Genomic DNA, 12,251 nt, shown 5'->3' on the forward strand with positions numbered 1-12,251 from the left:
GTGCGGCTCTGGGTGAGTTATTGCAGTGGCCTCAGTAGTCACGAATCTTCTTCTCAAAAGTTGGATGCTTGCAGCCCCTGGAGCCTCTGGTGACTGTAGAGTTGAAAGAAGGCATGCACTCGCAACACCAGAGCCCATGGATGGCACATGGAGTTAGCGACTGCCACTCCTGGAGTTAGTTCCTTTCCCTAGAGACCCGCTCCTCCATCCCCCTGCTACCTGCTGGGCCCTAAACCTTGTACATCTTTTTCCCTGCCTGGCTGCAGAATGTGCATCTATTTATTCATTCATTCATTCATTTCTTCTGTGAGCAGGCACAGACAGTGGTGGCTTCATTCGCTACTGCAGCCTCTATGCCCTGAGGGATTGCTCACTGTTTGTGGGATGGATGGATGAAGAGGGGCTAAAATGAATGTAAGGGTGGAGCAGGCCTGAGAGACAGACCCAGGCCCAAATTGCCCCTTTACTCTTCAGGAGGTTCAGCCAATTGAGAGAAGCCAGCAAGGAGGAAAGCCCTGTCGACCTTGGTACACCGTGTGGCCAGGGGACCTCACCCAGAATATGGGAGTGAGGGTGCAAGTCATGGCCAGGACCACTGGGGCCTTAAAGCTAGACAGGAACCACTTTGCCACCTGGGCCCACTGGAGTCACTCTAGCCCTGATTCCTGCCAGCTCTGCAGAGTTCTGTGGAGTCTCTCCCGACCCAAAAGCAAGGGGTTAGTGACTCTAAGGGGAGTGGATTGGGAGCCCCAAACAGCCTTGTAGCCAGTCTTGGGCTGAGCAGGTAGTGAGCAGTGACCGCCAGCCAGGCCCCTGGTGCGGTTAACAAGGACCCCCTGAGGGAGGCCCTCCTGCACCTGGCAGGATCCTGGGCTCCAAGCAAGCCTGGCAGTAGAGCCAGGAAATGAAATGTGACTTCTAGTCAAGAGTTTTGGGTGGCAGAGTCACTGGGGTACCAGCGAAGTCCACATTGGTGCAGAGCAGGGAGAGGGAACAAACCTGTGTCCCTGGGCCCCCCTTGGAGGGCCCCACAAAGCCTGCTGGGAAGCTGGCTGTTCTTGTGACCCCAGACACAGTGGGTGTGGCAGAGAAGGCGGCGGGGGGAGGGTCAGTCCACAGGGATGCTCCTGCACTGCAGGCTGCTGGGCCCTCTGGAGTCGCCATGCTAGGGCTGGGTTCTGGGAGCTTCTGCCGTGTTCATGTCTGCCCCACCCCAACCCCAGGACTTAGAGATCCTCGGGCACTCAGGAAACGGATCCCAGAGTGAGGAGCCGCCTACCTCCCACTGTTTACTGAATGGTGGGTGCCCAAGGCTCCCTCCGGGAAAGGGCTGCTGGACTGTGAACACCTGGAGTGGCTTGGGGCTCACCCCTGATCACCCCCTCTGCCCCAAGCCAGCGAAGCTGAGAGCAGGTGGAATCCACAGGCACACACTGCTGAAGTCAAGTGGGCAGCCTGGAGTCAGATGCCCTTGGGGCAGGGATGGCTGCTGGCCCGATGCGCCAGCCCAGCAGGCACCTCTCACAGGCTGCCACTTCAGAAGGCAGGCGTGATGAGAGCAAGGCGACACTTCTCTCACGTGCTAGATTTGCTTTCCAAGGATGCAATCATGCGTGGTCAACTGAAAGCTGGAAACAGGGGATGGGAAATTGCAAACAAGCTCTGCGCCGCTCTGCCGGGTGGTGGCATCTCACAGTAGCTGTGTGTTGCCTCTCCCAGGTCACAAAGCAGCCTTCTGACAGCGTGTCCCGGCTGAGTGCTAGCCACCCTTAGCCACTCAGGAGCCGCCTGCACCAGCTCAGATGTTGTCGTACCCCTGTGCTTACCCTCCAGTTATCACCGTCTTACTTAACAGTGGCCCTAAAGGGCAAGAGCACGAGAGCGACAAAGAGATAGCTCAGAGGTGGCAGAGAGAAGCCGACAAGCTCTACATGAAAAGGGGAAGTCATCACAGACACATAGGGAGAGGAAAACGTATTATGAGGCTACTGCAGAACACTGGTGAGGGACCAACCTTTGACTGGTGAGAAGATTGCCAATGAAGACTCCCACAGCTTACATCAGAGTGCCAGGGTGCAAGTTCTGGCTCCAGTTTCCTGCTGATGCACATGCCAGAAGGCAGCAGGTGGCACCTCATGTGGCTAGGCCCTGCCACCCACGTGGAGACCTGGACTGTGCTCCGGGCTCCAGGCCAGCCCAGCCCCAGCAGTAGCCAACATTTGGTGAATGAACCAGCAGATGGGGTGCTCTTTTTGCATACACTCTTACCTCTCTAAGTGAAATTCTAAAGAAATAGAAAATGGAATTAAAATTTTTCTTCTCTAGTGCTTTTCCTGTCCACAACCAGCCAGACCTCCATTATATGCCCCAGCTGTCCCGAGGTGGCTCGCCCTGGACTGCTGTCCCTGGGAGGACCTTGGCATCCCGAGCAAGCACACAGCCAGCATCAGCAGCTCCCCAGAATTGGGAGGAGCAACGGGATGCAGGACAGGCCCAACGCAAGAGGCAGAAAAAGATCATCCAGTGTCAGGTCTTAGGAACCAGGCCGCCCTAGGCCTTGGGACAGTGAACCTGGACTGATGACCTCTGAGGGTTGTGCCCTAAGAAGCGGCAGAGCTGCCCAAAGCAAAGCTGCCAGCCTCTTGCCAAGCTAAGATCTGTATAGCAAAGACGACCCCATCACAGTGGCCCCTAGGTGCTATGGCTCCAACGCCACCCTTACCGATCACCCACCCTCGTCCTGCACCTTCTCCACAGTAATGCTGCCACCCATCACTGCTCTATCAGAACAACTCTCAATTCTGGCCCCACTCAACTCCGCTTGAAAGCCAGAGTTACAGAGAGAGAAAGAGAGAGCGCTTTTTCTTCACTGGTTGATCCTTTAAATGGCCCCAAGAGACAGCTCTGGGTCAGGTTGAAGCAAAGAGCTTTCTCTAGGTCTCCCCCATGGGTGCTGGTGCCTAAGCACTTGGGTCATCCTCTGTTGGTTCTCTTGGTGCCATTAGCAGGAAGCTAGGTCATAAGTGGAGCAGCTGGGACATTTACCGCCTTCCATATGGGATCACACACCATGGGAGGTAATTTTACCCACTATGCCATGACACTGGCAGCAAAAGCAACATTTCTAATGAGGGACTTGAACATTGTAGATTGTTGTATCTGCAGGGGTTTCTGAAACCTGTACCCTGTGGCACTGTAAGGCTGTAGCAAACAGCTAAAACACAGCTTCGAGGAGGATGGAGGATACAGCCAGGGGTCAGGGCCAGCTGTGGATTTTGTTCTGTCCACAGAGTAAATTTTGGTCAGAGCCAACATTTGCTGTTGAGTAGGATTGTTAGTATAGACCCAGAGTTAACGGCTGGCTGGACCTGCCCTTTGTGGTTGCTGATGGGTTGTTGCTGGCCCTGTTTTGCAGTTTCCTGTGAGGTAACCTTGGTCTCCAGGGAGGAGGTGCTAGGAGACATGTAGGAGGCAGGGAGCCTCATCTGAGCTATGCAGAACAGACTTACCACTGTACAGAATGATGGTAGACACTGACAGCGTCCATGGCTTGCTACAGCCCTCACTGCTGCCTGGTGCTGCCCTTCCTTATCCCACGGGGAGGACTCCTCAGGCTCCTGCCAGCACACCTGGGCAGGTATAGGGCTTCCATCTCCTCACATCCAGCCTGCAACTTCTTCCCAGGTCCACAGGAAGCTCATCCACAGTGGATGAAGCTTCTGCTTGGCCCTAGCCTGCTGGCATCACCTCCCCTTGTGCCTGGCTCTGCCTTTGGCTGCATCCCCTGCCTGTTGGGCCTGATGTTGGAGTGTGTAGCCAGAGTTGTCCTTTCTTGGAGTGGGACATCAAAGCTGGTCCCTTGGCTGGGGACCCCTGGTCTCTACAAAGGAGGAAGTACATGGCTCTGCTCTCATATCCACAAGGAATAACAACAGAACTCACAACCACCTCTTGTCACAAGAGAGATTTCTAAAAATATTTAGTATATTTATTTGAAAGGTAGAGTTACAAAGAGAGAGAGAGAGAAATCCTCAGTTCGCTGGCTCCCTGCCCAAATGGTTGCAGTGACTGAGGCTGGGCCAAACCAAACGCAGGCCTGGAATTTCATCTGGGTTTCCAATGTGGGTGATTGCCAGGGGCCCAAGTACTTAGACCATCTTCCACTGCTTTCCCCACACATTAGCAGGGAGCTGGATCAGAAGTGGAGCTGTTGGGTCTTGAGCTCCACTATAGGATGCCAACATTTACAAGTCATGCATTAACACATTGTACCCCCATGCCAGTCACAGGAACTTCTTGAATGAGACCCGTCTCATTCAAGTCTCAGGCAGTCTTTAAGGCAGTCTTGGTAGCCCTACTTTTGGGAGCTTGTGGCCTGGAAGGCTCCCCATCCCTGGGTTTGAACCAATTGAGATTAGGTTACAAAATTGTGGCTTTTGTCTTGAATGTGAGACCTCTCACTGTCTCCCTGGTCTATTGTGTTGGGAAGCAGATGGCCGCATGGGACAGTCCCACTTGCCTGACCTGGCGAGGAGCCCTGGGTCCTGCTCATGGCCATATGTGTAAGTCTGAATGCTGACCTGTGTCCCGCAGCAGCGGCATGCTGGGCAGGCTTCAGGCTTGGCTGGATGCAGGTACTTGGGTGAGGATTAAGGGAATGAATTTCCCTCTGACCTGGGCACTGCCAGTGTCTGACCTGACTGCTGCTATGGCTCAGATGTGGTTGTTGCCCGAGACTTTGGGTGTTGGGAGTCTCAGGAGGTGGTGATGGCCCTTGTGGCAAGGTTCTTGGCGATGGTCCACGGGAGAGATTCAGTAGATTGTCATGGTTGCTGCCAGTTCTCACAAGAGGCCAGAGGGGTGTTAGAAACAGGGCAGGCCTGGCCCTCCCTTGCTCTGGAGTCTATTTCAAGATGTGACTTACCTGCCTCACTCTCCTGTCCCGCCCCCATCGTGTACAGATGAAACTATTTTCAGTTTGCACCTGGCTGAATCTGCAGATGTGGAGGGCAGATTTTGCTTTGTGCTGATATAAGAGCAGACTTTTTTAAAAAAAAATGGGTGAGGGACCAGTGTGGTGGCCTAGCGGCTAAAGTTCTCACCTTAAACGCACCAGAATCCCATATGGGTGCCATTTCTAATCCTGGTAGCCCTACTTCCCATTCAGCTCCCTGCTTGTGGCCTGGGAAAGCAGTCAAGGATGGGCCAAAGCCTTGGGACCCTGCACTCACGTGAGAGACCCAGAAGGAACTCCAGGCTCCTGGCTTTGGGTCAGCATAGCTCTAGCTCTTATGGTCACTTGGGGAGTGAATCATCGGATGGAAGATCTTCTCCTCTGTCTCTCCTCCTCTCTGTATATCTGACTTTGCAATAAAAATAAGTAAAACTTGAAAAAAAAATAGATGAGCAAATGGAGTTAAAAGATGCTGGGGCAGATGTCTGGCCTAGTGATTAAGATACCTACATCCCATATCAGGGCACCTAGGTTGGTTTCCTGCGTCTGGCTCCCAGCTACAGCTTCCTCCCATTGAGGACCCGGGGAATTAGCACAGCACAGCTCCCCTGCTCGTGTCGGAGACCCAGCTGGCGTCCCTGCTGCTGCCATTTGGGGAGTGAACAAGCTGATTGGGGACAGGCGATAAGAGCAGAAATCAAAATACCTGGGATGGAGAAGCACCTCCTCCCTTCTGAGACAGCCTGGCATGTGCTCTAGAGAGTGTTTCAGACAGTGGACAGAGGAAGAGTTGGGTTTCTGGCATCCTGGTTCTTAGTTCAGTTTCTCCCTGTCTGTACGCCCCGAAACAAGCTACTTGTCTGAGCCTCGGCTGCCTGTCTCTCACGTAAGTGCGAGCTGAATGAGAGTGTGGGCCAGTGCTCCACTGTGCAGGGCAGGTGCACAGGCCTGGGAATGGGGGAGGAGTCCATGGCCAGCCTCAGCCACCTGTGTGGGACTGTCTCAGGGGCTTCCTATTTGTGGTCCCTGTGGGAATCACTAGTTTATGGCCTTGACCCTTACACGGCCGGCCCGTGGTTCTGTCATGTGTAGCTCCTTTTTATCATGTTTGTTTTGTGCCTTGTAAATGCCTTTAAATGGAGGTGAGGCAAGGCCTTCACCCCCTTCCTCCAGGCTTGCAGGTCTGACTGGGCCTTCTGGTTCCCCTGCACCTACATCCTACCTAGGGCCCACTCAGTACAGGGGTCTGATACAGCGGCCCTCCTGTACCTGGAGAAAGGTGAAGGGACTGTGTGAATCAGCTTAGGAGTTTGGGCTCAGTGTCTTCCCTGAGAACCCAGCAGGGACTTCCTGTGAAGGTGCTGGGAAACCCCTCCTTATTCAGGAGAGTGCAGCCCAGCGGGAGGCCTGTCCTGAGCTGCTAGAGCCAGGACAGAGAGCCTTGTCTCTCCAACCCCAGTGGCCACACCATTCCCTCCTCTCTCCTTCCCCTTTCCCTGCAGTCCATGAGCCTCATCGAGATCGGGAACCCTTCCCAGAGCCTGGAGAATGTCTGCCGCTGGGCCTACCTGCAGCAGAAGCCAGACACAGACCACGACGAGTACCACGATCATGCCATTTTCCTCACTCGGCAGGACTTCGGGCCATCGGGCATGCAAGGTGAGCTGCCCTCAGGTGGGGAATCGGGGGGCAAGTGCAGTGGGAGGAGCGTGGTGGAGGAGCCATTGGCTTTGCCAGATGCACCTGTGCACTTGGCCCATCCCAGGAAGGAGTGTCCAGTGAGGGCCTCTAGGCCAGTGTTGGCAATCCCGCCACACCCCAGGGGTGGTGAAATGGGAAGGGACTGGGCCAAGCATCCAAGACCAGATTGGGTTTCTTCATGTGTATTTGGAGATTTCAGGAAAACAGATTTGAATACGTTTCCAACCCTTGCAAATTGAACTTTCACTCAAAGACTTAAACTGTATGAAAGGGCAGATCTAAAAGCAGAAATGGGCACATCTACAATCCCCACTGAAGAGATATAGGTGTCTTTTTCTCAGTAAGTAGAACAGATGGGAAAATCGGTAACAATGTAGACATTTGAACTAAGCAACTTGACCCATTTGGTGTAGACAGAATGCTACACCACAACATTAGAGAATGCATAGTGCTAAGTACACATAGATACATGTCCAAACAGATGATGCCGGGCCACAGGGAAAACCTAGCAAAGTGTGAAAAATCAAAAACCTCACAGAGACACTATTCCCAAGCGAAACTAGAAAAGGAAGACAAGAAATACTGAATGTTTGGAAACTAAATGACACAGTTAATGAGTAATCCATGGGTCACACTGGGGATCAGAATACATTAATATCTGAATGATGATGACAGTGTCGGAGCAGAAGTTGTGGAGACAGCCAGCCCAGTGGCCGGGTGGAGCTTCAGAGCCTCGAGTGCATTCATGAAGAAAAGTAAAAATCACGGGCCTGGCATGGTAGCCTAGTGGTTAAAGTGCTCGTCTTATTATGTGCCGGGATCCTGTGTGACAGCCGATTCCAATCCTGACGGCCCCACTTCCCATCCAGCTCCCTGCTTGTGGCCTGGGGAAGCAGTCAAGGCTGGCCCAAAGTTTGGGATGCTGCACCCGCTTGGGAAGAGGCTGGCTCTTCCTCCTGGAAGAGGCTCCTGGCTTCAGATTGGCACGGCTCCAGCATTGTGGCTGGAGTGAATCATGGACAGAAGATTTTTCTGTCTCTCCTTCTCTCTGTATATCTGACCTTCCAATAAAAATAAAATAAATCTCTAAAAAAAAAAAAAAAAAGAATACTAAAAATCACTCTTGACACATCTTTATCAAGAAATTTGACAAACAGCAGCAAGTTAATCCCTCTAAAAGAAGGACATTGAAATGATAAAAGCTGAAGGATTAGGTGGAAAACCAAATTTGGTTTTTTGGAAACCATGGATTAAAGTTGAAAAACTGGGGCCAGTGTTGTGGTGCAGGAGATGAAGCCATTCCTTACAATACCAACACACACTCATCCGTGTTAGGGCACTGGCTTGAGTTTCCACGGGTCTGTTTCCAAGCCAGCTTGCTGCTGATGTGCCTGGGAAAGTAGCAGGTGAAGCCAAGTCCCCCACGTAGAAGACCCTGGGGGAGTTTCTGCTGCTGCCTGGTCTGGCTCAGTCTTGGCTCTTTGCAGGCATTTGGGGAGTGAGCCAATGAACGGAAAACTCTGTGGTTTCTCTCTCTCTCTCTCCCCCTCTCTCTCTTATTATGCTTTTTTTTTCTTTATTGGTTACATTGTATTATGAGACATAGTTCTATAGGTACTGGGATTCCCCTACCCCTCCCCTAACCCTCCCCCTATGGTGGATTCCTCCACCTTGTTGTGTAACCACAGTTCAAGTTCAGTTGAGATTCCTTCATTGTAAGCATATACCAAGCATAGAGTCCAGCATCTTATTGTCCAGATAAGTTCAACGGCTTCTTGGGGAGACCTTCTCTGGTCTGAAGGTAGGGCCAAAAGAGTAAAATCCCAATCAATTAAAAGCCCCATCAGCAACAATATATAACGTTATGGAATTAATTGACATAGTGTTGAGTAAACAATATGTTAAAATTACATGTAAGTTCTTAACAACATCCTGTGACTATTTCAATGACATTTTCACAATTGAGGTGCAAAACAGTTTTAGGAGGGGTGTGCAGAGAAATCTTTCATACCTTGGTGAGGAGTACTTGTTCTTTGTGTTCTACCTAGTAAGGTATGTGTGAGTCCATGCTGACCAATCTTTCCTTGTTGTTCTCTGCTTATCTATTCCAATTTGTGTGTGTATGTGAATGTGTGTGTGTGTGTGTGTGTGTGTGTGTGTGTGTTTGGGGGGTGGCTCTGGAGCGACCCTGATGGTCATTGCAGAGGGTGGGGACCCAGAGTTGGAACTATGTAAGGACCAGAGAAAGCTCCTCTCCCTTGTCCCGAAGGGAGTTTACTGTTCTTCTGATTCTGAGGACCATTCAGGGTTCCTGGCTGTTGTTCTGATGACCTTGGATCCTATGAGGAAGGATTTGGGCTTCTTCCATCCTGTGTAGTAGGTCCAAAAGGGGGGAGGGATGTCCTCTGAGTTCTCGGCCTCTGAAGGCATTCCAGTTCCCCTTGGTCTCTTTGGCAGTTGTGATGTAGTCCTTGGTGCCCGTACTGATAGTCCTTGGTGGGAATCCGGGAGTCTCTAGGGTTGGGATACAAGCCTCCTCCTGTCTCACTGCTCCACTCTGGGGCACCCCCTATTCTGTGCATGTGACCTCCTGTTAATAGATTGTTAGGGTCGCTCATGATTCCCCCTGTATGTCTTTGTAGTTTTTACCATTGTCTAATGCTGTTCTGAATCTATTGTCTATAAGTTACCTGTCATGTTCCTGATAGGTTACACTACACGGCTTCCTCACACATTCAAAGGAGATGGAAGATTTCTCTGCACTCCCGCCCCATTTCTGAGTATCACAAGGTTTTGAAAGTATATTGGGTATTACAATTATTCAAAACACATGGGTTGAGACCGTATTAGTTACAGGTTCATCTGAGGAAGATTTACTGTCATTGGGAATCTTTAGGATTGTTTCATGTCCCCAAAGCACTGAGGGTTCAGCATGGAGCTATCTGAGCAGCAATCAAAGAACCAAAATCCCAGAGCTCCCTGGCTGGGCGGCCAGCAGGCAGAGCCTAGCGCCAAATGGCGCACTGGCCGCCCGGGGCAGCTCCCCATGTGGGCGTGGGAGCTGCTGTGTGGTTACCAGGCATGAAACGGCACATCCCGGGGGGGCCCCCCCAGCCGCCATGCAGCGGCTGGAGGACCAGCCTCCCAGGCCCAAGTCCCGCCCCTTCCTGGTCTTGTCCCCAGCTCTAGCCCCATCCTGGGCGAGCAGTAGGACCGCCCCTTATTCTGCTTCTTAAGTAGGTGAAAGCAAACTAATATTAAAGTATTTAAAAAGAGAGATGGAAATGACACATCTTGGTGAGGATGTGGTAATGAAATTCTCCTTCTCCATGGGTTAGAATAAATCAGGCAACTCCTCTGGAAAATAATTTAGCAGTGTCAGCTAAAGCTGCTTCCGCCCCCTCCAGCTACTAGACATGCACCTGCCAGAAGTGGGAGACGTGTGTGCCAGAGACCACGGGACTGTTTATTGTAATACTCTTCCATATGATGGAAAAACGCAGTTCCATCAACAGGAGAAGAGGTAAATTGTAGTGCATCCACACAGGTGTGGAGAGGCTGACTCCTGTTTACAGATCCCATGGCTTTATTTAACGATGAGGTCAAGAAGCCATTTGTATTGATGATTTTTTTTTTAAGTGAGCAAGATTAATCTGTCAATCACTTGGTACTCTGAGGTGGTAAATAGAAGAGCTGCATTCTGGGATCTGGGGAGTTTCATATCAGGCGGCACAGGTGCCGACAGCTCCAAGTGAGTTTCCAAAGGAGCCAGGGGGCGTGGGCCCTTGTGTAAGTGAGCAGCTCTAGTTTACTACAAAGGAGGAAACACTCCATCAAAGGAAATTTCTGCATGCTGTCAAATGGGCTGCACGATCAGGGCAAGAAAAGGACAAATGAATAAATATATATATATGCAGTGTGTCTAGGAAATAGATATAATAAGGCCCATTAAGTAGAAGTCCGGTAGCCTTTTGCATGCACCTGGAATGCTTCCTGACACCTGCAGTCAAGGAGGGGAGCTGACCAGATGTTGACATTCCCCAGCAGCAACTTGACAGGTGCAGTAAGAGCTTTACTTGGCTTGTGGTTGTAGGGAACTCAAGTCCAAGATCAGGCAGTCCCATGGTTTTGCCTCTCACAAGGGTAGTGGATGGCCCAGGGAAGACTGCAGGGGGAGCCAGGCAGCCAAGCCAGTGCCTGGAACCCACTCTGCGACAAGCACTACAGAGGGCCTTCAGCCCTCCCACTAGGCCCCACCCTCTAAGGGCTCCCCCAGGTCACCTTAGCATCACCCCCTGGTCCAAGCCTGTGCACATGGTGCCTGGGGACAGTGTGTGAGGTAAGAAGAGTGGAAAGGAAAGGCAGCAGTTGTTAGAACTGGAGAAGGAGGTGCTGATTCTTGTCCAGCATGGTCGTTTGGTGAGGTTTCACTGTTGCATCCTGATAATTTGTGTATTTTTTTTAAATGTGTGGGTATCTTATTTAAAAAAAAAAAGTTTTAAAATTGTATAAAAATTTGTGAGACTATTCAGAGAAGTGTCCAGGTAGCCATTTGATCACCATGATGTAATGGTTCATCTCCAGTCTGTCCCCAAGGGCCTCTGTAAAGGTACGGGGATGGAGGGGAGGGGAGGATGGTGTGTGTGTGTGTGTGATGGACACACCTGTGTATGGTGTGTGAGTGAAATGGACATACCCGTGCCCCCACCACCTTCACTAATTATCTGCATCACTGCTCTTCCCCTGGCCCTGCTCTCCTCCGCGCACTGTCTGCTGACTGCCTAGCCCCTGACTGCATAACTAGGGAGTCGACTCAAGTGGCCCGGACCAGGCTGACACAATTGCCCCATCCCATAAGCTCTCTCTGTGGCACCACCTTTGCCTCTTCTCCCACACTGATTGGTAGATGAGGTGCCAGGCTTCTGACTTGAGATCTGCTCAGCTCTGGCCATTGTGGCCACTTGGGAATTGAACCAGCAGATGGAACATCTTTGCCTCTGTCTTTGTGTTTTGTCTTTGATCTCTGTCTCTGTCTCTCCTCTCTGTAAATCTGCCTTTCCAATAAAAATAAATAATCTTAAAAAAAAAAAAAAAGCAGAGTTACAGAGAGAGAGAAATCTTTCATGTGCTGGTTAACTTCCCAAATTCTTGGCTGGACCCAGGCTGGGCAAAAGACCAGAGGCTTCTTCCTGGTCGCTCATGTGGCTCAGGTGCCCAAACACATGGCCCACCCTTGTTGTTTTACCAAGTCATTAGCAGGAAGCCGAATTGAAAGTGGACAACCAGGGCATGCATTGGTGCCCATTTGGCATGTTAATGTCACAGGCCATACCTTAAAACACCATGACCTCCTCCCCCTGTTCTGCCCCTTCTTGCTGAGCCCCAGGAACAGCATTAGCTGGGGCTTCAAGGTTTCCTTAGCTCCCTGTGCACATCGTGATCTCCCTAAGCCCCACCCTAGGGAGTGGGACTCCCTGACACCTTCCTGAATCCTTCCCCAGAAAAATAGGAGACCCCTCCCCAAATAATCTCATCCCCACAAGCAAGCCCCAAATAATCTCATCCCCACATAGCAAGCCAGGCCGTCACATCAGGT

The 12,251-nt window shown here is 51.3% G+C and overlaps 1 protein-coding gene and 1 pseudogene across 1 annotated transcript in view; one reads left to right on the forward strand and one right to left on the reverse strand.

The window, feature by feature from the left end:
• The window catches only part of LOC121166446, a 1,182,205-nt pseudogene that overhangs the window by 904,697 nt on the left and 265,257 nt on the right, over positions 1–12,251 (reverse strand).
• The window catches only part of LOC121166440 (A disintegrin and metalloproteinase with thrombospondin motifs 2-like), a 51,147-nt gene that overhangs the window by 16,419 nt on the left and 22,477 nt on the right, over positions 1–12,251 (forward strand). The window contains exon 5 of the mRNA XM_040995559.1: positions 6,457–6,613. Within this exon, the coding sequence (XP_040851493.1) occupies positions 6,460–6,613 (154 nt within the window). The 5' untranslated portion in view covers positions 6,457–6,459. The remainder of the gene's footprint in view (positions 1–6,456; positions 6,614–12,251) is intronic.

The sequence above is a fragment of the Ochotona curzoniae genome, unplaced genomic scaffold (assembly GCF_017591425.1).
Source record: "Ochotona curzoniae isolate NIBS_2020 unplaced genomic scaffold, NIBS_Ocur_1.0 patch14, whole genome shotgun sequence".
Lineage (NCBI taxonomy): Eukaryota > Metazoa > Chordata > Mammalia > Lagomorpha > Ochotonidae > Ochotona > Ochotona curzoniae.